This window comes from Tachyglossus aculeatus, chromosome 21 (assembly GCF_015852505.1).
Source record: "Tachyglossus aculeatus isolate mTacAcu1 chromosome 21, mTacAcu1.pri, whole genome shotgun sequence".
Taxonomy (NCBI): domain Eukaryota; kingdom Metazoa; phylum Chordata; class Mammalia; order Monotremata; family Tachyglossidae; genus Tachyglossus; species Tachyglossus aculeatus.
The window spans coordinates 52,335,032-52,361,299 of NC_052086.1; the positions used below are offsets into that span (position 1 = coordinate 52,335,032).

A 26,268-nucleotide genomic window follows, 5' to 3' on the forward strand; every position below is an offset into this window, starting at 1 on the left:
GAGGAAGGGGCCGTCCGTTGCTGAGCGGCAGGGAGGGCCGGGGACGGGCCCAGGACCCAGGTGACAAATGTCCCACGAGCCCAGCCCAGCCCAGCCCAGCCCAGCTTCCTGCCCGGTCCTCAACAGCCCCGGAAGACCCTGCTGGGAAGACGCTCTGGGGTCTGCCTAGGTCCCGGCTTCTAAATTGGAAGCCAGGGGCTCGTTAAGGAAAAATACGGCAATTGTCATTATGAACAGTGACATCCGGTGATCCCAGGGGCTTGACACCCACTCCCAGCACCTGCTCCAGGATTCCCACTTGGACCCCTGTTGGTCCCCCCTGCCCCCGGTCTGGGAGCTGGGGCCTGGGTGTCAGAAGGACCAGGGCGCTAATTCTGGTTCTGCCATTTTTCTGCTAGTTGACCTTGGACAAGTCACTTCATTTTTCTGGGCCTTAGTTCCCTCATCTGTGAAATGTGGATTAAGACTGTGAGCCACATGTGGGATAGGGACTATGTCCAACACAATTTGCTTGTATTCTGAGCCCCAGTGCTTAATACAGTGCCTGGCACATAGTGAGCACTTGACAAATACCAAAATTATTACGCATCGCTCCCTTTATTCATTCTTTTCTCCCAGGCCCACAGCACTTATGGCCATACCAGTAATTCATTTATTTCTATTAATGTCTGTCTCCCCCTCTAGACTGTAAATTTGTTATGTGCAGGGAATATGTCTGTTATACCGTTATAGTTTACTCTCCCAAGGGCTCAGTACAGTGCTCTGCACCCAGTAAGGGCTCAATAAATACGACTGACTGACTGACTGACTGACTGACGACTGACTGACTGACTGTCATGGGTATCTGTCTCAGCTGTGCCTCAGCTCCTACTCAAGTTCCACCCCTGCCCTCCTTCTGCCCGGCCTCTAATCCCATTTTCCTCCCCCAAAGCCAACAGCCCTGGCCCCACTGCCCAAAGAAACAGCTCTTTTCCTCACAATCATCGTCTCCAGCTCACTAAGGAAGGCAGCGAGCTTGGGACCCCTCCCTGTCACCTCACCCTGGAGAACAATGCTTTGTTCCCCCTGCACCCGCATCATCTCCCACCCTCTACTCCAGCAGAGCATGGCTCCTTCCTTCTCCATGTAGTTCTCACTGTACCTCGATCTCATCTATACCGCCGCCGACCCTCGCCCACGTCCTTCCTCTGGCCTGGAATGCCCTCCCTCCTTTTATTTGACGGACAATGACTCTCCTCCCTCTTCAAAGCCTTATCGAAGGTCCGTCTTCTCCAAGAGACCTTCCCTGACTATGCTCTCATTTCTTCTTCTCCCAGTTCCTTCTGCGTCACCCTGACTTGCTCCCTTTATTCACCCACCCTCCCAGCCCCAGAGCATTTATGTACATATCTGTCATTTCTTTATTTATATTATTGTCTGTCTTTCCTTCTAGATTATAAGCTCATTGTGGGCAGGGAATGTGTCTGTTACATTGTTATAGCGTACTCTCTCAAGTGCTCAGTGCAGTGCTCTGCACCCAGTAAGCACTCAATAAATAAGATTGACCGACTGACTGAGTCTTGGGTGTCAGTCCCGTCTTGTTGTGGGTAAGGAATGTGTCAGTTTATTGTTATACCGTACTCTCCCAAGCTCTTAGTACAGTGCTCTGCACATAGTAATGCTCAATAAATATGATAGAATTGAAGTGAATTCCACTTCTCCTATCTCTCCCACCCTCCAAACCCTGAACACATCACCCCACCACCCATGACTGGTTAGGGCCTCTTTGCCACCAAAACAGTTCTCTTCTATACTTCAGAATTGGATCCCGAAGCCCCACTGTCCCCTTCCAGCCAGCCCACCTCCCCCTCACATGTTATTATTGTAACACACGAGCCCAATTTGCCAGAGGGTAGTACCAAGTTAAGACCCACCAGCTTCCGTCAACCTCTGCTGATGGTGCTACAAAATACCAATAGGCTGTCAGGTGTGCATTTCAGCTCAGAAGACAGCCCAGTCATTTGCAGCATATCTGAATGTATATATACATGTGAATTATCCGTGTTGGCGCATCTCATCAGCGCCGGCCTTTCCCGTTCAGATCCGAACTCTGAGCTCCTAGCCCCATGCTCTTCCCACCAAAAATGGCCACTAGATAAACGGGATGGTTGGCCCACAGGAAGCTGCCCCCTCACCCTCCCTGGGTTGCCATTCACATCACCAGCACTTACACGTGTTATAGGCTTTTTTGTGGGACAAGATCTCCACCACGTCTTTCTTTTTAAAATGTTCAGCGGGTAAGGGAGCTGGCTCTGGAAAAGAAACTGGAAGATTTAATAATGGGTAAGGCCCAGTCCTTTCATCTCCAGCCAGGGGGATGCAGGGAGCGAGCAGAAGAGGGAGATGAGGGTGGGGGTCACTTGGAGCAGAAGTCCCCGGAATCCTCAAATCCTTGGATTCAAAGACACCCAGGAGGTTAGAGAGAAAAATGCTCAATCAATACCATTAGTCGATGGACTGAAAAAAGCCAAATGATAGATGAGATTCACATACAGACCCCCTTTCTGCCTCCCCCATAGCTCCCCAGCAGGTTTAACGTGCCCCCAAAACCACCAACCCTGGCTGACAGAGGCTCTTCCCTGACCCCCTTTCCCATCCTAAAACCTGGAGGCTGTCACAAGCTGAGGTTTCACCTCAGGGAAACTCCTTTGGGCCTGGAATTAGCCTGGACCCAGAGTCAAACCCTGTATGATCAAGGTGGTAATCAAGTCTAATCTTGAGGAGGCCCCCCGTCCCTTTCCGCCAGCAAGGTCCCGGACATAGTAACTGTTTCTGCTTGAAATGAGGAGGGAGGCACGCAGAGAAATCCAATTCAGATTCTCCACATGAAATCCATGATCAGTGTCTTTTTTATGGTATTTCTTAAGCACACTAGGCACTTCACTAAGCACTGGTTTAGACACAAGCTAGTCAGATTTGCCACAGTCCATGACCCACATGGGGCTTACAGTCTTAATCCCCATTGTACAGATGAGGTAACTGAGGTACAGAGAAGTTAAACGACTTGCCCAGAGTCACACAACAGACAAGCAGAGGAGTCAGGGTTAGAACCGAGGTCCTTCTGACTTTCAGGTCTGTGCTGTCACCACTAGGTCACACTACTTCTCTCTGGTAATTTTCTCCAAAGGAGAGGTAAATTCCATCTTGGAAGGCTCTACAGAGTGGCTGAATATGTATCAACAGTCAGCTGGGAGAAGCCAGGTCCTGAGGATTTGGTTCTTTGGGTTGTAGCGTAGATTTTGGCTTTCTGACAGAGGTGAGCCATGGGATGATGGAGATGGGCTGTGGACGGGGCATCGGAGTTCATTTCGCTACTGAAGGCACTGCCCGCACAGACCTTTGGGAAGAGATGTCATTTGGCTGCAGGTTGAGACAGGGAGGAGGGTTAAGTGGCCCAAGATGTCAAGTGACATTTTGGGTCAGGGTTAGGTGTCAAGGTTAGGTGACCCGTAAAGCAGCACGGTCTAGTGGATAGAGCATGGGCCTGCAAGTCAGAAGGATATGGGTTCTAATCCCAGCTCCCCAGCTTGTCAGCTGTGTGACCTTGGACAGGTCACTTCATTTCTCTGGGCCTCAGATACTTCATCCATAAAATGGGGATTAACACTGTGAATTCCGGGTGAGACATGGACGGTGTTCAACCTGATTAGCTTGTTTCTACCCCAGGGTTTAACACATTGCTTGACACACAGTAAACGCTTAACAAACACATCGTCATCATCATCATCATCATCATGTCAGGTGGGGACATGTGTCGTCTGCTTCTATTAACTGTTATTTAGACCCTAGAGTCTTGGGGTGAACCAGAATTCTCCTTTCTGTCCGAGAATGCCTTTCCTATGCCTTCAAGTCAATCTGAGGAATCCCTGCACCCCGTGTCACCAACCCGAGGTTGGTCCCGAGCCACCCGTCTACTGGGAAATAAAGTTGCCACAAATCTGGGAAACACAAAGTCAACACTTGTAGGGATGGGCAACAGTCTTGTCCAACACCGGCTGGTGTTTGTGGGGGAAACAGAAGAGGAAGAATTGAAAAATGAACCCAAATATGAATGTAATGAAAGAACACCATGAAATACCCACTGGGTATTTCTAATCTTTTCTCAAAGAACTCACAGAACAACCCCCAAGTCTGTTTAGAAGCAGTTAGTGACCAGCCAAGTTCTTCCAACAGCACAGAACACATTCAGGGAGAGGTAGGGGATGGAGGAGAATCAATTAAAAAGGAAAAAGAGACTGACCTCTTCAAAGAGAGAATGAATGAATTCTTTTAGCTTAATTGCATCACCTGAGAGACCTCCAGAAATGACAAAGAATAAGATTTTTGTGACTTTTGTTCTGAACTGTGAGCAGCCTGAAAACTCTTTGCTCCTTTTGCATTTATCATCATCCTTATTTCTCATATTTCTGTAGGCCTTTCTTTAGCTGTCTGCCGCCAATACCTTTATTCGTAGACTGTGAGCCCCTAGGGGGACAGGTATATATATATATATATATACTCTACTACTCTAATTATAGAGAAGCAGCATGGCTCAGTGGAAAAAGAATGGGCTTGGGAGTCAGAGGTCATGGGTTCTAATCCTGACTTCGCCACTTGTCAGCTGTGTGACTTTGGGCAAGTCCCTTAACTCCTGTATGCCTCAGTTACCTCATCTGTAAAATGAGGATTGAGACTGTGAGCCCCACATGAGACAACCTGATTACCTTGTATTTATCCCAGTGCTTAGAACAGTGCTTGGCACATAGTAAGCGCTTAACAAATACCATTATTATTATTATAGGGAAGAGGAAAGGGGAGAATACGGCTCCGTAGCTGTAATAGTATGTATTTAGAATATATATTATAGTATTATACTATTACTACTGCAAAGTCACATTCTCCCCATTCCTCTTCTTTCCGGAGCTCAGAGGAAGATGAGAATCCGAGAAGCAGCGTGGCTCAGTGGAAAGAGTCCGGGCTTTGGAGTCAGAGGTCGTGGGTTTCAAATCCCAGCTCCGCCACTTGTCAGCTGTGTGACTTCGGGCAAGTCACTTCACTTCTCTGTGCCTCAGTTCCCTCATCTGTAAAATGGGGATTAAGACTGTGAGCCCCACTTGGGACAACCCTGATTACCATGTAGCCTCCCCAGCGCTTAGAACAGTGCTTGGCAGATAGTAAGGGCCTAACAAATATCAACATTATTATCATTATTATTATTATTATCCAGACAATTAGAGACAGGCGGGGAAGACAGGTAGCATACGCTCTCCATCAGAGGGCACCCTGTCCTTACACTCTAACACCTGAAGGCCTTGGTTTGAGCAGGCCAATGGAGAGTGAACGAATCACTTACTAGCAGGTTTCTGTGTCCCAAAGTGGAGTTCCAAGTCGAGGTATTTGACCATATCGCTCAGCTTGTCATAGTCCGAATCTTCTCCGAGCTGTGAAAGAGTGTCTTGGTGAGCATGGGGGGTGGCAGACCCTCTCACTGCTGCCTCACCTCACCGCAGTGATAACCCGTCAGTTTCCTCCTTCCCCTGCTGTGTCCGGGACCTGCTGGGAGCCAACCCCTAACCTCCATCCCCTCGCTCCGGGTCTCTGGCACCCCCAGTCCAATGGATGGACGTGCCAGAGTCAGGGTGGCAAAGGTTTTCCATCTGCGGGGAACAAATCCACGACATTAATCCCCATTTCACAGATAAAATAGCCGAGGCCCAGAGAAGTCACACGGCAGGCACACGGTAGAGCTGGGATTAGAAACCAGGTCCTTCTGACTCCCGTGCTCATGCTCTATCCACTAGACCGTGCTGCTTTTCCCCAGAGCGCCCCTGGCTCTGTAGTGACCTGCCAGGCTGACCCAGCCGGCAAAGTCCACCACTTGGTGGGCAGCCCCCTCTCCAATGTGAGCCGGTCAACTGAAACCCATGGGAACCCCGTACCTGCTCTTCCTCTGCCCTTCCGCCACAGAACTCTGTAACCACCACTCATTCGAGGCACCAAGGCCCCTACCTGGCCCCAGATGGTTCCTTCGGAGTTCTCCACTTGCTCCCATCGCAACCGTTTGACGCTCATGTGGTTGGACTCGTTTCGGCGATGCACCAGGCCCCGGTGCAGGAGGGGGGGTGCGCAGGGGACTGGCGGGGGTGGAGGGGGAGGTGGGGGAGGTGGGATCGGGTGAGGGTGAGCCCCGAGAGGCTTGGGGAGAGGCGAGGGGGCATTCCGTGGGGCGTCTGGGTTCCGGGCTGCTGGCTTGGGATCGTGGAACTGGAGCGGGGGTGGGGGCGGGGGCGGGCTGAGGGGGGGTGGGGGGATGTGGTCCGAGATGGATGAGTAGGTCAGGGAGCTGCCGTCATCGCTGCTGCTGACATATTCGCTGACGCTGCTCATGTCATTGGTGACGAAGCTGCCCTGGTCGTCATGGAAACTCATCTGCCAGAAGGAGAGACAGGAAACAGAGGCAGAGAGGAGGACTTGTATGTGCTCATACCTTCCCTTCTGCCTGGAACTGGCCAACCGCTTCATGTCCAGAAAACCATTACTCTCCCCACCTTCAAGGCCCTTCCGATATTACATGTCTGTCTTCGCCTCTAGACTGTAAGCTCATTGTGGGTAGGGAATGTGTCTACCAACTCTTTTTTTAATGGTATTTGTTAAGCACTTACTATGCACGATGCACTGTATTAAGCGCTGATGTAGACACAAACTAATCAGGTCAGACACAGTCCATGCCTACATGGGGCTCACAGTCTTTATCCCCATTTTACAGATGAGGTAACTAAGACATGGAGAAGTGAAGTGACATGCCCAAGGTCACACAGCAGACATGTGGCGGAGATAGGATTTGAACCCAGATCCTCTGACTCCTAGGCCAGTGCTTTAGCCACTAGCCCACTCTGCTTCTCTTTTGAATTGTAGTCTCCCAAGGCTAAGTACAATGCTCTGCATAAGTGCTCAATAAACACCACTGATCAACCGGTTGAATACACCTCCTCAAGAGCCCTTCCCTGAAAAGTCTATCATCTCCCACCCTATTTCCCCATCAAATTCCAAATCAGCATTTCTGCATCAGCTAAACACTTGGATACTCAACTCCCCCCGAACCGACGGCCTTTATGTCTATACCCTTATGCTTCCAGGCTAAGTCACATTATTTATTTATTTATTATGGAATTTGTTAAACTCTTACTATGAGCCATGCACTGTTCTAAGCACTTGGATAGATGCATAATCAGGGGTTTTTCTTCCAAACCGTCAGAGCCTTGACACATCTACTAACTCTATTGTACTGTCCCAAGCACTTAGTACAATACTCTATGCAGAATAAGCATTCCATGAATACCACTGATCTCCCTTCTACTTATTGTGTGAGCCCCCTGTGGGACAGGTAATGTGTTCAAACTGAGTGTATTATATCTAGTCCAGCACTTAGTTCAGTGCTTGGCACATAGAAGGTGTTTAACAAATATCACTATAATAATAATAATGATAATGAAGATGGCACCATTTGTTAAATGCTTACTATGAGTCAAGCACTGTTCTAAGCGCTTGGGTGAGTTAATCAGGTCAGACACAGTCCCTATCCTACATGGAGCTCACAATCTAAGAAGGAGGGAGAACAGGTATTTAATCCCCATTTTACAGTTGAGGAAACTGAGGCACAGAGAGGTGAAGTGACTTTCTCCAGGTCCAACAGCAGGCACAAAGGGAAGCTGGGATTATAATTCAAATCCTTTTACTCCCAGGCTCTATCTCTTTCCACTAGGCCACACTACATCTCCAATAATCAATCATTATTTGACAGACTCTCCCCTCAGGGCAGTAGCACTTTTTCCCAGAGAGTTACAGATTGGATTCCTTATGTCCGCAAAACCTACCCACTTTTAGATGCCCAGGTGCCAGGGCTGCAAGGGGAAGAGATGCCCAGTGCGCATGGACCCCGGGACCCCGGAGGGGATGAATTTGCAGTGGGTAGGTGGGTCGAGGTTGGAGGACGGAAGACCTTCAGACACTAAATGCCTTTAGGACCTGGACAAGCCCCTGGGGCTAGTGGAAAGACTCTGGAACTGGGAGTCAGGATTCCAGCTCCACGACTTAACTGCCGTATGATATTGGGCAAGCCTCAGTTTCCTCCTCTGTAAAATGGGGTTAAAATATCTGTTTTCTCTCCCCCCATTAGACTGGGAACTCAGCGTGCGACTGAGATTGTGTCTGCTTTGATTACCTGGTGTGTCTAGCCCAGCACTCGGTACACAGTAACTGCTTAACAATTATTGTTATTACTAGTATTACTAGTATTACTAGTATAGTTATTACTAGTACATATTTATTACTCTATTTATTTATTTATTTATTTATTCATTTATTTTACTTGTACATTTCTATCCTATTTATTTTATTTTGTTGGTATGTTTGGTTCTGTTTTCTGTCTCCCCCTTTTAGACTGTGAGCCCACTGTTGGGTAGGGACTGTCTCTATGTGTTGCCAATTTGTACTTCCCAAGCGCTTAGTACAGTGCTCTGCACATAGTAAGCACTAAATAAATACGATTGATTGATTGATTAGTATTATTATTATGTATACTAGGAGAAGCAGCGTGGCTCAGGAGAAGCAGTGTGGCTCAGGAGAAGCAGCGTGGCTCAGTGGAAAGAGCCCGGGCTTTGGAGTCAGAGGTCATGGGTTCAAATCCCGGCGTCACCAGCTGTCAGCTGTGTGACTTTGGGCAAGTCACTTCACTTCTCTGTGCCTCAGCTGCCTCATCTGTAAAATGGGGATGAAGACTGCGAGCCCCCACCGTGGGACAACCTAATCACCTTGTAACCTCCCCAGCGCTTAGAACAGTGCTTTGCACATAGTAAGCGCTTAACAAATACCATCATTATGATGATGATGATGATGATGCCTAGCCCTTTGAACAGGTGAGCTGTAAATCTATGCGAGCCCCTACAACTCTAGGTCCAGGCTATTAGAAAGAGAAGCAGCGTGGCTCAATGGAAAGAGCCCGGGCTTTGGAGTCAGAGGTCAGGGGTTCAAATCCCAGCTCCACCAATTGTCAGCTGTGTGACTCTGGGCAAGTCACTTCACTTCTCTGTGCCTCAGTTACCTCATCTGGAAAATGGGGATTAAGACTGTGAACCCCCTGTGGGACAACCTGATCACCCTGTAACCTCCCCAGCGCTTAGAACAGTGCTTTGCACCTAGTAAGCGCTTAATAAATGCCATTATTTTTTAAGCGCTTAGTACAGTGCTCTGCACATAGTAAGCGCTCAATAAATACGATTGATGATGATAGAAAGACAAAGGCTGCCTGGATAAAGGAAGAAGGACAATTAGCATGATAGGGAATGCAAAAAGGGGGCTTCTCCGAAAGTGGGCGGAGCCTAGGGGCAGAGCTGCGCATAAAAGGCCCTGGGCATCAGAAGTACAGGACTTTTACCGCAGGATTGGAGGCTCCTTTGGGCAAGCCGAAGGAAACCACCTATTTTTTTTAATGGCATTTATTAAGCGCTTACTATGTGCAAAGCACTGTTCTAAGCGCTGGGGAGGTCACAAGGTGATCAGGTTGTCCCACTGGGGGCTCGCAGTCTTAATCCCCATTTTACAGATGAGGGAACTGAGGCACAGAGAAGTTCAGTGACTTGCCCAAAGTCACCCAGCTGACAATTGGCGGAGCCGGGATTTGAACCCACGACCTCTGACTCCAAAGCCCATGCTCTTTCCACTGAGCCACGCTGCCTCACCTGTGAGGGCGTAGACGTCTGGAAGGGTAAGTATTTTGGAAAAATAGTTCTGATGTAACCTTGTTATCTGCCATAAGAGCGTTCAGTTCTAATTTTTCATTTAATAGTTTTCGTTAAGCACTTACTATGTATCACGCACTGTACTAAGTGCTGGGATAGATACAAGATGATCAGGTTGGACACGGTCCATGTCCCATACGGGGCTCACAGTCTTAATCCCCATTTCTTTTACAGGTGAGGTAACTGAGGCATAGAGGAGTTTCGTTTTGTTTTTGTTTTTATGGTATTTGTTAAGCTCTCACTATGTGCCAGGCACGGTACTAAGCACTGGGTAGATACAAACTGATCAAGTTGGACACAGTCCATGCCCCAGCACTGTACTAAGCACTGGGTAGATACAAATTTATCAAGTTGGACACAGTCCGTGTCCCATATGGGGCTCATAGTTTTAATCCCCATTTTACAGATGAGGTGAGTGAGTTAAGTGACTTGCCCAAGATCACAGAGCAGACAAATGGCAGAACCGGGTTGTTGAAGCTGTTGTTAATAGTATTTGTTAAACACTTGCTCTGTGCCAGGCACTGTACTAAGCGCTGGGTACATACAAGTTAATATTAAACACTTTTGCTGTGTGCCAGGCACTGTACTAAGTGCTGGGTAGATACAAACTTATCAAGGTGGACACAGTCCGTGTCCCATATGGGGCTCATGGTTTTAATCCCCATTTTACAGATGAGGTGACTGAGTTAAGTGACTTGCCCAAGATCACAGAGCAGACAAATGGCAGAACCGGGTTGTTAGCTGTTGTTAATAGTATTTGTTAAACACTTGCTCTGTGCCAGGCACTGTACAAAGCGCTGGGTACATACAAGTATTAAACACTTTTACTGAGTGCCAGGCACTGTACTAAGCGCTGGGTAGATACAAGTTAATCAGGTTGGACACGGTCCATGCCCCACGTGGGAGTCATAGTCTTAATCCCCATTTTACAGATGAGGTAACTGAGTTAAGTGACTTGCCCAAGATCACAGAGCAGACAAATGGCAGAACCGGGTTGTTGAAGCTGTTGTTAATAGTATTTGTTAAACACTTGCTCTGTGCCAGGCACTGTACTAAGTGCTGGTTACATTCAAGTTAATATGAAACACTTTTACTGTGTGCCAGGCACTGTACTAAGTGCTGGGTAGATACAAGTTAATCAGGTTGGATACGGTCCGTGCCCCACGTGGGACTCTCAGTCTTAATCCCCATTTTACAGATGAGATAACTGAGGCACAGAGAAATAAAGTGGCTTGCCCAAGGTCATGCAGCAGACAAGTAGCAGAGCTGGGATTAGAACCCAGGTCCTCTGATTCCCAGGCCCATGCTCTAACCATTAGGCCATGCTGCTTCTCAATTGCTGTTTATGATTCTATGGGACCTAAGCTATTTTTAGTTATAGTAAAATGATTTTAATCTCTTTTCTAATGTGAAGAGGGAAATAATAATGATAACTCTAGTATTAACTGAAGCACTGTCTTTGTGCCAAAGAACAGTGTAGACTTAAGGTATTCGGATTTGACACAGCCCCTGTGACACAAGGGGCTCAGAATGGAAGAGGTGAAAGAGCAGATATCTTCCCATTTTATAGATGAGGAAACTGAGTCCCTGAGAGGTTAAGTACTCTAGGCTGAAAGCTCCCTCTGGATTCATTCAATCATATTTATTGAGCACTTACTGTGTGCAGAGAGGTTAAGTACTCTAGGCTGAAGGCTCCCTCTGGATTCATTCAATCATATTTATTGAGCACTTACTGTGTGCAGAGCACTGTACTAAGCGCTTCAATTCCTTATGGACAGGGAACATGTCTGCCAACTCTGTTGTACTCTCCCAAGTGCTCATAACAGTGCTCTGCACACAGTAATCATCGAGAAGCAGCGTGGCTCAGTGGAAAGAGCACGGGCTTTGGAGTCAGAGGTCATGGGTTCAAATCCCGACTCCGCCACATGTCTGCTGTGTGACCTTGGGCCAGTCACTTAACTTCTCTGAGCCTCAGTTACCTCATCTGTAAAATGGGGATTAAGACTGTGAACCCCACATGGGACAACCTGATCACTTTGTATCCCCCCCAGCACTTAGAACAGTGCTCTGCACATAGTAAGCGCTTAACAAATGCCATCGTTGTTGTTATTGTTGTTGTTAATTGCCCAAATGTCACACAGTAGGTCATTGGCAGAGGTGGAATTAAAATCTGGGTCTCCTGACTCTTTCCCTTTCCACTAGGCCAAACTGCCTCTCAGGGACAGCCGCTGAGTCTGCTGTTCTGGGAACCCAGGCCTCACTGGGGCCGGCTTTCGGAGGGAGAGGCTAGGATTCGGAAAACACTGTCCGCTTGCCTGCTGTGTGACCTTGGGCAAGTCACTTCCCTTCCTCTGTGCCTCATTTACCTCATCCGTCAAACGGGGATTGAGACTGATCCCCACCTGGGACAGGGACTGTGTCCAACTCAATTGGCTTCTATCCACTACAGTGCCTGGCACATAGTAAGCACTTACCAAATACCATTATTCTTATTATTAAAGCTTTGCCATCCAAGAGGACAGAGCCGGATAGCGAATCCCCGACTGATTCCCGCCCTCATGGGTGAGGGTGGAGGCTTTCCATCTCAGGATGGCGGTGCGAGTCACGCGGGCAGTCTCGGCGTGTGCACCAGGGAAGTGCTCCCCACGGGCGGCTTTGAGGCTGCAGGACTCTGTGACTGTCCAGCCGTGCCAGGGAAAGCTTCTGGCTGCTCTGGGTAGGAGGGAGGCTGCCAGACACAGCACAGAATTCCCTGGGTCCCAGTGGAAACCACCGTCACAGTGGCCCAGGGCAGATCTCTGCCAGCCCCTCCACCCCAGCTGAGGGGGCTGGGTGGGTGCGCTGGTCAGTGTTTCGACAAAGTTGGCACCCACACGGCACACCTCAAGAAGCAGCGTGGCCCTGTAGAAAGAGCATGGGCCTGAGAGAGGATCTGGGTTCTAATCCCAGCTCCGCCACTTTCCCACGATGTGACTTGGGCAAGTCACTTCACTTCTCTGCTTCAGTTCCCTCACCTACATAATAGAGATTCATAACCTGTTCTCCATCTTACTTGGACCTTGATCCCCACATGGGAGCAGACTATCTTGTATCTACCCCAGTGCTTATATGCTTAGCATATAGTAAGCGCTGAACAAATACCTCAGTAATTATTGCCGTGCTAGCCTGCCTTATCCTCCCCGAGCCAAACCTTGGGATCAGCTAGCCAGCGAGCTTGTCCTAGGCTGCAGAGTTCTTGACGTCACTGACGTCACGTGGTCTCTTCTTCCAGAAGGTGCCGGCTCCTGCCCCCTTCTACCTGACGTCACTACTCTCCCACTACAAACCAACTCGCACTCTTCACCCCTCTAATGTCAACCTACTCACTGTACCTCAAACTCGCCTATCTCACCGTTGACCTCTCACCCATGTCCTACCTCTGGCCTGAAACACCTTCATTCCTCATATCTGATGGACAATCACTCTCCCCCTCTTCAAAGTCTTCCTGAAGGCACATCTCCCTCAAGGGGTCTTCCCTGATTAATCCCTCCTTTCCTCTTCTCCCACTCCCTTCTGCGTCACCCCAACTTGCTCCCTTTATCAGCCTCCCTCCCAGCCCCACAGCGCTTATGTACATATCTGTAATTTATTTCCATTAATGTTTGTCTCCCCCACAAGACTGCAAGCTCACTGTGGGAAGGGAATGTGTCCACTGAGAAGCAGCATGGCTCAGTGGAAAAGAGCACGGGCTTTGGAGTCATCATCATCAATCGTATTTATTGAGCGCTTACTATGTGCAGAGCACTGTACTAAGCGCTTGGGAAGTCCAAATTGGCAACATATAGAGACAGTCCCTACCCAACAGTGGGCTCACAGTCTAAAAGGGGGAGACAGAGAACAAAACCAAACATACTAACAAAATAAAATAAATAGGATAGATATGTACAAGTAAAATAAATAAATAAATAAATAAATAGAGTAATAAATATGTACAAACATATATACATATATACAGGTGTCAGAGGTCATGGGTTCAAATCCCAGCTCCGCCAATTGTTAGCTGTGTGACTTTGGGCAAGTCACTTAACTTCTCTGTGCCTCAGTTACCTCATCTGTAAAATGAGGATTATGACTGTGAGCCCCCCGTGGGACAACCTGATCACCTTGTAACCTCCCCAGTGCTTAGAACAGTGCTTTGCACATAGTAAGCGCTTAATAAATGCCATTATTATTATTATTATTATGTTTATTGTTATACTGGACTTTCCCAAAGGCTTAGTACAGTGCTGTGCACACAGTAAGTACTCAATAAATATGACTGACTGCCTTCCCTCCAGCCAGTCTGTGCCAGAGTGGATGATAGAAATGGGGAACAGTTGCCCACATCCCTACCCTCACCTCCTCGTAGTCATTCTCGGGGGTGAGGAAGTCATCCACGATCGTGACGCGGTGGCCCAGTTGTTCGCTCAGGGCATCCAGGAAGCGGTCCGTGTCACGGCTGCGAGGAGGCCGGGAGAAGGTGAAGAGCTTCTTGCGACGGGCCGGGGAGCTGCCGGCATAGTCGGTGTTGGGGGGGGGAGGGCGTGGGGCTGCTGTCCAGGCTGACGTACGGGTTGGACTCGGTGCTGGACGGGGACGGAAGGCTCCCGGCGGGCGGGTGGAAGTAGCAGGACTGAGACGGGGCAGGCTCGCTCTGCCACGAGATGCTCATCCCTGACTTCCGGGACCCTGCAGAGGGAGCGTGGCAAGGCATAACGTCAGAAACCGCCCATCCCTTATACTAAAAGCTCCTGGTGGGCAAGCAACTGGTCTATCAACTCTTGAACTGGACTCTTCCAGACACTCAGCTAGTGGATGTAGAACAAGGGCTTGGGAATCAAAAGGACCTGGGTTCTAATCCCAGCTCTGCCCCTGTGAATTTGGACAAGTCACTTCTCTGTGCCTGTTACCTCATCTGTAAAATGGGGATTAGGACTGGGAGACCCTTGTGGGACGGGACTGTGTCCAACCTGATTAGCTTGGATCTACCCCAGCGCTCAGGACAATGCTTGGCACATTGTAAGTGTTTAACAAATACCATAAAAAAATACCATGTATTGATTGATAGTACCAGGTCATTCCTGAGCACCGGGGCACCCACCCTACCCCCACAGCATCTAGGGACAAATCCTTCTTTACTTGGTTGCTTCCCCCTACTTGTAATTCCTTCTGTTTCCCGGACTAGATGAGCATCGGCTCCTCCAGAGCAGGGACTGTGTCTGTTGACTATACTGAGCTCTCCCAAGTGCTTAGTCCAGTGCTTGGTGCACAGAAAGTGCTCAAATACCATTGATTGAGTGCCTGACCAGTCTGCTCCCATGATCAAGGGGGGATCCAGGGGGCAGTGGAAATTCCTCAGAAGGAGTTTGGAGGATGTAGAATCCAATATGGGAAGTTGGAAATTCTCGCTTGTGCTCCCAGCTCTTCTTCCCTGATTCACTGTGGGAAGTGGGGAAACTCCCTCAAGCTTTCTGTTTTCCCCCCCTCTTCCCAGCTCCCTATTTCTGCAAGTATCCTGCTTCCTCCCAAGGATGGAGCAGCAGATAGAGCCCGGGCCTGGGCATCAGAAGATCATGAGTTCTAATCCCGGCTCTGCCACTTGCCTGCTGGGTGACCCTGGGCAAATCACTTCACTTCTCTGTGCCTCACTTACCTCATCTGTAATGAAATGGGGATTGAGGCTGTGAGCCCTACGTGGGACATGGACTGTGTCCAACCTGATTTGCTTATATCCACCCCAGCACTTAGTACAGTGCCTGGTACATAGTAAGCCCTTAACAAATACCACAATTATTAACATTATTATCGGAGATGAAGAAAATGACCCTTTGAGCTCCTGAGGGGAAACGGATGACTGAAGGACAAAGATTTCCATTTTCCTTCTGCCTGCCTCCTCTCTCCTCCCGACTCCTCCCCTCCCCAATCAGAAGAGAGGGGATTCTGGAGTCCTAACTCCCCAGTTCCAAGTTGTCCCAGCTGCTTCCCAAAATGCCCTGGAACAAGCATAGCTGTGGAAACTTGGTCACACAAAACTAGGATTCAACCAAGGGTTCTTCTGAAGCCAGTTCCAGCAGATCGGGCAGAGGGGAGGGGGTGGTACAGGATGGTCTCTCCCTCAGTTCTTGCCCTCTTGAGAGTGGGGCTGATCCCTTCCTTGAGTGAAAAGAACCAACTTGTGGGCGGCCCCAGCCAGGCTGCTCTCCCTGGATACTGGTGCACTGTTTGCCCGTGGATGATGGGTAGTCATGCCAAAGAGAGGGAAGGTGGAGGGAGGGAGGAAGGAAGGGGAGGACTCTACCTGTAGCACCTGGTTGGTCAGATGCAGGTGGGGAGGCTCTGGGCTTGGTTGAGCTCGCCTTCTTTCCAGCAAAGCTGCTGATCAGCCGGGTTTCCAGTTCGGCATAGACAGCTGACATCTGACAGACAAGACGACATCGTGCCCCTGTAAGCCATGGGAACCACAGGCCCGACAGCCCCAGGCCTGCCAGGGCTCTGAGCCAGCCGGGTCACATCCACCTGCTGTCTCTCGGGATGGCCCTGCCACTGGAATCGAGGCCGGTGCCCAAGAGAGATTCCCAGAGCCATGGCTTCTGCCCTGGCCACATCCCCTCCCCTCACCACCAACGCCTGGAGAGTCACAGCTCTCGCTCTCCTCCCACCCCTGACTTTTACTAGCCCTTCCCCTGCCTCAGCCCTCACCCCAGGGATTTCTCTCCATAGCCTCATCCTGGCTCGAACAGGGCCTTCGCCGTCTGGCTTCCCCGGGCCCAGGTCGGCTCAGCGGTGCAAACCCGTGGTAATTTGCTTTGACAAGGAGCTAATGAGTCCGTGCCAATGCGGGAGGTTCTCGGCTATGGCACTCCAGGCACTGTGTCCTGTTAATTACCCTCCTTCTGTGTTTAGGATCAAACAGAATCCCACTCCTTGGGCTCCCTGTTGGAGTCGGAGTGGCCCACCCCCGGAAGAGAGTGGGCTGCTGCCGGGAGCCGCGCTGAGCCATCGGCCAGTGATGCCTGGGAGTCAGAAGGGACCTGCCTGTGGTCTAATACCGACCCTGCCAGTTGTCTGCTGTGTGACCTTGGGCAAGTCAATTCTTCTCTTGCCTCAGTTTCCTCATTGGTAAAATGGGCATTAAATAATAATAATGGCATTTATTAAGCGCTTACTATGTGCAAAGCTCTGTTCTAAGCGCTGGGGAGGTTACAAGGTGATCAGGTTGTCCTATGTGGGGCTCACAGTCTTAATCCTCATTTTACAGATGAGGGAACTGAGGCACAGAGAAGTTAAGTGATTTGCCCAAAGTCACACAGCTGACAAGTGGCAGAGCTGGGATTTGAACCCATCACCTCTGACTCCAAAGCCTATGCTATTTCCACTGAGCCACACTGCTTCTCTAAGACTGTGAGCCCCAGGTGGAACAGGCACCATGTCCAACCCAATTTGCTTGTATCCACCCTAGAGCTTGGTACAATGTCCGGCGCACAGTAAGCGCTTAACAAATACCACAATTATTATTATTATTAGAACCCATGCTGCCCACGGTTAAGACTGTGAACCCCATGAGGGGTCTGATTAGCTTGTATCTACCCCAGCACTTAGTACAGTACCTGGCACATCATAAACGCTTAACAAATACCATCATCATCAGAGAACTGGACTGGATGAACTCCTTGCCTGACCCTCGCCACCTGGATTCTTTTGTTCTTCAAGGGAATGAATGAGAATAAAAAGAGAACAAAGAAGAGAGGAAAAGAAGGCAGAGGGAGAGAGGAAAGGACCTCAGAGAAAGAGGCCAAGAATAAGAAAAGGGTCCAAACCATTTTAGGATTGGGGGTTTCGGGAAGCGATGTGCCATCGCCTGCCTGGCGCTCCCCGGGGGTCAGCTGGATCGGTAGCTCCCCTGTCTCGCTGAGACCTGCTGAGAAGAACAGGAGGAGTGGGGGTAGGGTCCGTCCCGAGCCGCCAGCAGCCCCCACATCCATGGTCTCCCACCGTGGCTAGTCGGGGTGGTGCCCTCTCTGACTCTGGGCTCCGAGGGCTCGAGCCCCAGCTGGGACAAGGCCCCGGCGCATCCCCTTTCCATGGGGGAGAAGAGGTGAGGTGGTGAGAATGGGCCCCATTGGTCCAGGGTTGGGAATGGGGTGGTCCCTGCAGGGGAGAAGATGATTTGGAAGAAAAGATCCCCTAATATGCCCTGCTATCATGGGGTCCCAAGACTTGGACGCCTCCTCCAGGGGAGGTCCCGTTTCCCTGAGCCCCGCTCCTTACCTCCCAGGATGCTCTCCTCCGCTGCCCGGGTCCTCACACTCACCCGGCACCCAGCACCCCCCCTCACCGAACTCCGAGGCCGCTCCTCTGGCTCGGGCTCTGGGGCAGCTGCAAGGAAGGTCAGAGGTCAGGCATCTCCCCAGACCTCCCCGTAGCGCTGGGCACAGGCCAGGCCCCCCGCAGCTCTCCGGGAGCAAAGAGCCAGGGAAGACCCCCCTGGTACTCGGGTTGGGAAGATAAGCGGGGGTAGAGGGGATTGCACCATGCTGTGAGAGGGGAGAGAGGTTTACCTCATGGATTCCTGAATGCAAGACAGGGCAGGAAGGAAGCAGGTGCCAATCACATACATGTGTATTTGTGTGTGTGTGTGTGTGTACACGTGTGCTTGTGATTTACTGGAAGCCACTAGTGTGCAGGGCATATCTAAGCATATGTGTGATGAAAGAGTCAGTGGAATTATATCTCCTCCAGGAGGCCTTCCCTGTTTGATTGCTGGCCTCTCCACGTTTTTCCCCACTAACTACCATTTCACTCTTCTATGCCACCTAAGCACTTAAGTTCTCCCAATTCCTTAGTCCTTATGTACATGTCTTCATCCTCTTATTACTTCTATCTATTATTTATTTTGTGTTCTGACTCCCCCATTGGGTTGTAAGCTCCTTGAGGGCAGGGATCCTGTCTATTAATTCTATTGTACTCTACCTAGTGCTTAGTACAGTGCTCTATATTCGTGATTCTGATTGGCTGAAAAGGCATGCTGGCTTTTTGAAAGTTGTCCCCTCTTCTCCCTCCTACCCTCAGCTCCTTTCCTCAGTCATTCTCCCAGGGTGGAAGCAGTGTGGCCTAGGAGCCTGGGAGTCAGAGGATCTGGGTTCTAATCCAGGCTCAGCCATTTGCCTGCTGTGAGAACTTGGGCCAGACACTCAGCTTCTCTGTGCCTGTTTCCTCATCTGCAAAATAGAGATTCAATACCTGTTCTCTCCACTACCTAGACTGGTAGCTCCTGTGGGATGGGGACTTTGTCTGACCTGATAATCTTGCATCTACCCCAGGGCTTAGCTCAGTGCTTGGCACACAGTAAGCACTTAACAAATACCACTCATCATCATCATTATTACTAGAAATGGTCAACATCCCAGAAACCCCACGTGGGATTCTGACTGTCCTGGGCTTTGGGGTTGGGCTCTGGAATGATACCTGTTCTCTCCCGAGTTGTCCTGAGACTGTCTGGTCTCAGGCCCAGCCTCTCTAACCTTAGCCTGCCCAAAGTCCCCCTGGTGACTCTGGATTGTTAACTCATTATTGGCAAGAAATGTGTCCACTAATTCTGTTGTGTTGTTGTTGTACTCACCCAAGGGCTTAGTACAGTGCTTTGCACATAGTAAGCCCTCAATAAATATTAATAATTAATTGATGAGCATCAGCCAGTCCCAATAAGCCCCTTGCATCGACCCCTGCCATTGGCCGGGCTCATACGCACAGACTTAAGCGTCTGGATTCATCAGTTGTAGCCTGATGAAGGCAGACTACCTGCCAGCCACTAGTCCTCCCCTCCACCCAGTGTGCTTGAGTTGAGGATCTGCCCAGCATGCAAACTTCTTCACGTTCCAACTGCTCCACCGAGGATTTGTGCTCTAATAGCTTTCCATCTCTGGGCATCAGTTTACCTCCAGATGGAAAGGAGGAAACCTTAAATTTATTGTGGGCTTTTCTTTTCCAAAGCCCTTTCATTTCAGTTTTGGGTTTTTTTAATGTTATTTGTTAAGCGCAAACCATGTGTCAGGCACCAAACTAAGCACTGGGGTAGATACAAGCTAATCAGATTGGACACGGTACATGTCCCACATGGGGTTCACAATCTTAATCCCCATTTTGCAGCTGAAGGAACTGAGAGGTCCAGAGAAGTGAAATGACTTGCCCAAGGTCACACAGCAGACAAGTGGCAGACCTGGAGTTAGAACTCATGTCCTTCTGACTCTTAGGTCCAGGCTCTAGACTGTGAGCCCGCTGTTGGGTAGGGACCGTCTCTATATGTTGCCAACTTGTACTTCCCAAATGCTTAGTACAGTACTCTGCACACAGTAAGCACTCAATAAATATGATCGAATGAATGAACGAATGTAGCCCGTGGCCCATGCTGTAGTTAGTTGATCTTATCTTTATGAGGTAAGGAGAGAGCTATTATTGTCTCTACTTTACAAATGAGGAAACTGAGGCTAAGTGACTTTCCCAAAGTCACAGAGCCGCCAGTGACAGAGGTAGGACTAAAACCCAGCTCCTCTGAGTCCTAGCGCTAAGCTCTTCTCATTAGGTTACACTGGCTTCTCTACCTGGAGAGGATGTGTTTTTGTAATACTGGGGGAGACCGACCCCGCGTTCCCCAGTCCTGCATCAGCTGGGAGGTTTGCTGAGCCTGGGGGTTCTCAAGGGAATAGTGCTTAAGAGAGCACTATATATCTGTTTGAAATTTAAAAGTAAGAATCTACACAAGGCAGGGTCAGTAATAGTTCTTGAATTTTTCTCCATTCAGGATCTTTTTACCTATTTTCCAAACCTCCATGCTGTTTATCTAAAACATACATGACAGGCAAGCTGAGGACATGGATTACTATCTTTTCAACGTTTGTACAGTTTGTTCATCCCCAGTTCACCTTCTGTACCCTGCTGTCAATTCTCTTGCACCTTTTCCCTTGCTTGCACCTTCCCCACTCCCTCTCCAAACTAGAAGTTCCCTCCCCACCACCACCCAAATCCACCAACAACAGCTTTCCCCATCTTCAAAACCCTTTTTAAATCCCATCCCTTTCAGGAAGCCTTCTCCCTAATTCACAATTTCCTAATCCCATCAACTCAACAGATCTCCTGAGTACTAATGAATTTTATTCCTAGCCTCTGCATTTATAATTATTTGGATTTGCATGTATTTGTCTTGTGATCTCACCCTGATAGAGCTGAACTGCTTCGTGTTTCTTCTGCCTGCTCGCACTAATTGTAAATCATTTTAGTCAGTCTCTCTTCTTAAATTGTGAACTCCTTAAGGGCAGGGAATTTGTGTCCTGGTTCTGTTGTATTCTTCAAACACTTTATCCAGTGCTTCACATTCGATAGGGTCATAAAAGCTCCTTGTGGGCATGAATCCTATCCACCAACTCTATTGTACTGTACTCTCTCAAGGGCCTTAATATCAGTCCCGATATTTATTAAGCACTTTTTGTGTGCAAAGCACTTTACTGGGCACTTGGGAAAGTACACTTCAGAGTTGGTAATCTCGATCTCTGCCCTCAGGGAGCTTAAAGCCTGGAAGCTGAGACAGGGAATAAAATCAATTAGGGGAAAAGGCAGAGGGTAACGGTATGTAGACAAGGGCTGTGGGGCTGAGAATGGAGTGAATATCAAGTGCTTAAGGGATACAGAACTAAGTGCATAGGTGGCATAGGGGAAATAAGAGGTCAGGGAAGGCCTCTTGAAGGAGATGTGATTTTAAGAGGACTTTGAGGGTAGAGAGAGAGTGACAGATATGAAGGGGAAAAGAGTTCTAAATCAGAGGGAGGACTTGGGCAAGGGGTTAGTAGTGGGATAGACAAGAATGAGGTTCAGAGAATAGGTTAGCATTGGAGAGCAAAGTGTACAGGTCGGGTTGTGGTAAGATCAGTGAGGTAAGATAGGATGAGGAGAGCTGATGGAATACCTTAAAGCCTATGGTAAGACAGAGATGAATGGGCAACCACTGGTGGTTTTTGAGTGGAGAGATATGAGCTGGGTTTTTTTGTTTTTTGGGTTGTTTTTATAGAAAAATGATCCAGAAAGCAGAGCAAAGTATGACCTGGAATGGGGAAAGACAAGAGGAAGGGAGGTCAGCGAGAAGACAGATGCAGTATTCTAGGCAGGATAGGATAAGCTCTTGGATCAGCATGGTAGCAGTTTGAATGAAGAGGAAAGGGTGGGTTCTAGAGATGTTGTGAAGCACAGTGCTCTGCACACAAAAAGCGCTCAATAAATACCATTGATTGATTGGAGATAGTCCTCCCAAGAGTATGTACTTGAGTCTTTGGGGGCAGGAGGCTGAACTGAACAATCTGTGAATTCGATAGGGAAAAATTATTTAATTCTTCAATGTGGGGATTATTTCTTCCTTGGGCTTTGTAGTGGATTGTAAAAGGTTTAAAAATAGAATTTCAATGTAATTAACATATACCCCGATGATGAAAACCTTTCCATCTAAAATTACCTTCTGCCTTTTTGTTGTCTGATTATAAAGCCCATAATCCCCTCTAAAGTGCAGTAGGTTTTCACGTTGCTACAGCAACGCCACGGGGACACTTACAAGGCTTAGGAACCAGATGTGAATGTCTTCGAGGTAGTGTCTAGTAGAACAAAACTCCCTCACAGAGACAACGGGAGCGGAAATCAAGGCCGACCCTCAATCATGCTGTTGGAAGCCCTTCTATCTCTCTTTGAACTGAGAATTAACACTTTCTCTAAACATGGCCATTTCTCCCACCGTCTTCTTGAGTCAAAGCAAGCTGCTTAACAGTCTCTGAGGTAAGGTGGGGCCTCAGGAATTCCCGATTCCTTCAATCTTTCCCCAGAGGTGCCATTTTCCATCTTTTTAATTAGCCCCATGGCTCTTTTTTTGAATTCTTTCCAGAATTTCCACAACCTTTTAGCCCAGGAGAAAAAAAGTAGTATTTAATAGAATTATGGCATGATCCTTATGTTTGGTAGGAATGTTAGGAATACCGGCATACTAGAATGCTTGCTTGATTTAATTACCGGTTTACTTTGAATATAAGAACATAAGATAGGCCTTTACCATTTGGACCAATTGCCCATCCTGCCCAGTGTTCTGTTTCCTGAGGGGCAGCAGGATGCTTGCAGAAACTGGATGGTGGTGGCTTTCTGGGGGCATCCATCCAAACGATTCTAGTTGAGCCGCAGACCAGCCCTCACTTTTCCCTTCTCCACCACTACTTTTCTCTTTTACTGATCCATGAATTTGCCACTTTATGATCACCGTTCATCATTACCCCTGAAAAGTTTTCTGCCCTACACAGCTGTCCTCCATCTTGCAGTTTTCCTTCCCCCAAGTGGAGATGCATTATGAGACTTGAATCAGTTGATGTCGGACCTTCTCTCTAGTTACCAAAGTCACATTCAGTGAGGGGAAGGGAAGGGAGGGAGCTCTGAGCACCATTACTCCTGCCAAAGCCAGGAGGAGGAAGAGGCAGAGAGAATAGGGCAGAAGGGTAGGTTTTACCTCAGAGACTGTTGCCGTTAAAATGCCGCTGATCTAAGGTAATTAGACCAAGGAAAACAGCTGGGGCCTCCCTTGGGCTTGTTGGGGCCAGGGAATGTGTCTGTTGTTGTGTTGTACTCTCCCAAGCGCTTAGTACAGTGCCCTGTACACAGTAAGCACTCAATAAGTTTCATTGATCGATTGACCGGGGAGGGGGTCTTGGCTCAAGCCATATCAGTCCCTGCTACCCCACAGGGCATGGATTGGAGTGAAACTCTGGTCCTTCCTTCCCAGTCCAGCGGTACCTGGGTGTCAACAGACACCATGGCATAACCCACAGTGACGTCATTTGGCCGTGAATGGTGTGTGTAGGGGTGGGTGTGTGTGTGTGTGTGTGTGTGTGTGTGTGTGTGAGAGAGAGAGACCCAGCGTGAGGGCATGTGGGTAGGAACAAACCTGCCAACAATGTGCCAGTGTGTGAGTTTGCCCGATATCAGTCCAAGAGGCCTGAGCCTCAGCCAGGTTGTGAGACAGCTTGTGTGTCGGTGGGTCTGGCCCCTGTTGCCCGGGTGGATGCGTCACTCACCTGCCACGGACTTGTAGCCGAGAAACCGCGCAATCTTCTGCTGGCAGTGCTCCTGTTCCTCATACGTCAGCAGTTGGTAGATGAACTGCCAAATGACTTGCTTGGCGGGGGTGTCCAGCACGGGGTAGACGTCCACAATGAGGGTGTCGATGTTCCTGGGGGGAGAGGAAGAGAGTGTGCGGTCATTCTCCTCTAGACCATAAGCTCGTTGTGGGCAGGGAATGTATCCGTTATATTGCACTCCCCCAAGCGCTTGGTACACTGCTCTGCACACAGACTGTGAGCTCGTTGTGGGCAGGGAATGTGTTTGTTGTTTTACTCTCCCAAGCGCTCAGTACAGTGCTTTTCACACCGTAAGTGCTCAATAAATACAACTGAATGAATTGAATGAATGAATGAACAGTGAGCACTCAATAGAAGCTGCTCATGGGAAGCAGCATGGTGTAGTGAATAGAGCACGAGCCTGGGAATCAGAAGGTCATGAGTTCTAATTCTGGCTCCACCACTTGACTGCAGTGTGACCTTGGGCAAGTCATGTAACTTCTCCATCCCCACTCCCCTAAATTCACCATCTGCTCATGGGTGAAACAGCAGGAGGAGTGGGGTCATTATAATAATAATCATGGCACTTGTTAAGTGCTTAATTTGTGCCCAGTTAATCAGGTTGGACAAGGATTATGTCTTCTCCGTACCTCAGTCACCTCATCTGTAAAATGTTGATAAGAGTGTGATCCCCATGTGGAACAAAGTCCCCCACTCACACTCTTATCCCCATTATACAGAAGAGGTAACTGAAGCACAGAGAAGTGGAGTGACTTGCCAAAGTCACATATCAGATATGTGGCAGAGTCAGGTTAGTTTATCCACTAAGCCAAGCACAGGGGAGGCATTGGTGGAGCTGACCTGTAACCTTTGAGAGAAGGTGTGGTCTGGTTCCCAGCCCCACCCCGCTGATCCCTCAGGAAGGAGGAGGAAAGGGATGGTCTCTGAGCCTGGGCTACATTTTCCCAGCCCCTGGGAAAAGTAGTCTCTGGACCCTTTGATCTGCAGTCAGACCACTTCTAGGCCTTTCTTTCTTTCTTTCTTTTTCTTTCTTTCTTTTTCTTTCTTTCTTTTTATTTCTTTCTTCTTATTTCCTTCTTTTTCTTTCTTTCTTTTTCTTTCATGGAATTTGTTAAGTGCTCACAATGTGCCAGGCACCGTACTTAGCCTGGGGTAGATACAAGCTAATCAGGTTGGACACAGTCCCTGTCCCACACGGGACTCACAGTCTTAATCCCCATTTTACAAATGAGGGGACTGAGGCCCAGAGAAGTTAAAATGACTTGCTCAAGATTACACAGCAGACAAGTGGCAGAGCTGGGATTAGAACCCAGGTCCTTCTAACTCATTCATTCATTTAATCATATTTATTGAGTGCTTACTGTGTGCAGAGCACTGTACTAAGCCCTTGGGAAGTACAAATCGGCAACATCTACAGATGGTCTCTCCTGGACAATGGGCTCACAGTCTAGAAGGGGGAGATGGACAACAAAACAAAACATGTAGACAGGTGTCAAAGTCGTCAGAACAAATAGAATTAAAGCTAGACGCACATCATTAACAAAATAAATAGAATAGTAAATATGTACAAGTAAAATAAATAGAGTAATAAATCTGTACAAATATATATACAAGTGCTGTGGGGAGGGGAAGGAGGTAGGGCCACGGGGTGGGGCGGAGGAGAGGACAAAGGGGGCTCGGTCTGGGAAGGCCTCCTGGAGGAGGTGAGCTCTCAGTAGGGCTTTGAAGGGAGGAAGAGAGCTAGCTTGGCGGATGGGCAGAGGGAGGGCATTCCAGGCCAGGGGAAGGACATGGGCTGGGGTTCAATGGCGGGACAGGCTAGAATGAGGTACAGTGAGGAGGTTAGCGACAGAGGAGCGGAGGGTGCGGGCTGGGCTGGAGAAGGAAAGAAGGGAGGAGAGGTAGGAGGGGGCGAGGGGATGGATGGACAGCCTTGAAGCCGAGAGTGAGGAGTTTTTGCCTGATGCGTAGGTTGACAGGCAGCCACTGGAGATTTTTGAGGAGGGGAGTAATGTGCCCAGAGCGTTTAACTCCCAGTCACATGCTCTGTTCAGTAGACCACGCTGTTCCCTTTCCTCCAAAGGGATGACCCAGGGGGCGTGGAAGGAAAAGGAGGTGCCTTGGGCTCATGGCTGAGGATGTGCCTCTCTGCCAACTCTGTCATACTGTACTTAATGCAATGTCCTGCACACAGTAAGCACTCAATAAATAATAATAATAGTAACTGTGGTAGGATTGTCTCTACTGCTGTACTGTTACTTTCCCAAGTGCTTGGTACAGTG

At 48.9% G+C, this 26,268-nt stretch overlaps 1 protein-coding gene across 1 annotated transcript in view; it reads right to left on the bottom strand.

The window, feature by feature from the left end:
- Nucleotides 1-26,268, bottom strand: part of LOC119942830 (Grid2 interacting protein) — a 74,211-nt gene that overhangs the window by 10,291 nt on the left and 37,652 nt on the right. The window contains 9 exon segments of the mRNA XM_038763807.1: nucleotides 2,211-2,291; nucleotides 5,372-5,459; nucleotides 6,028-6,447; nucleotides 14,193-14,349; nucleotides 14,351-14,522; nucleotides 16,132-16,249; nucleotides 17,651-17,751; nucleotides 18,102-18,209; nucleotides 23,924-24,078. Of these exon segments, the coding sequence (XP_038619735.1) occupies nucleotides 2,211-2,291; nucleotides 5,372-5,459; nucleotides 6,028-6,447; nucleotides 14,193-14,349; nucleotides 14,351-14,522; nucleotides 16,132-16,249; nucleotides 17,651-17,751; nucleotides 18,102-18,209; nucleotides 23,924-24,078 (1,400 nt within the window).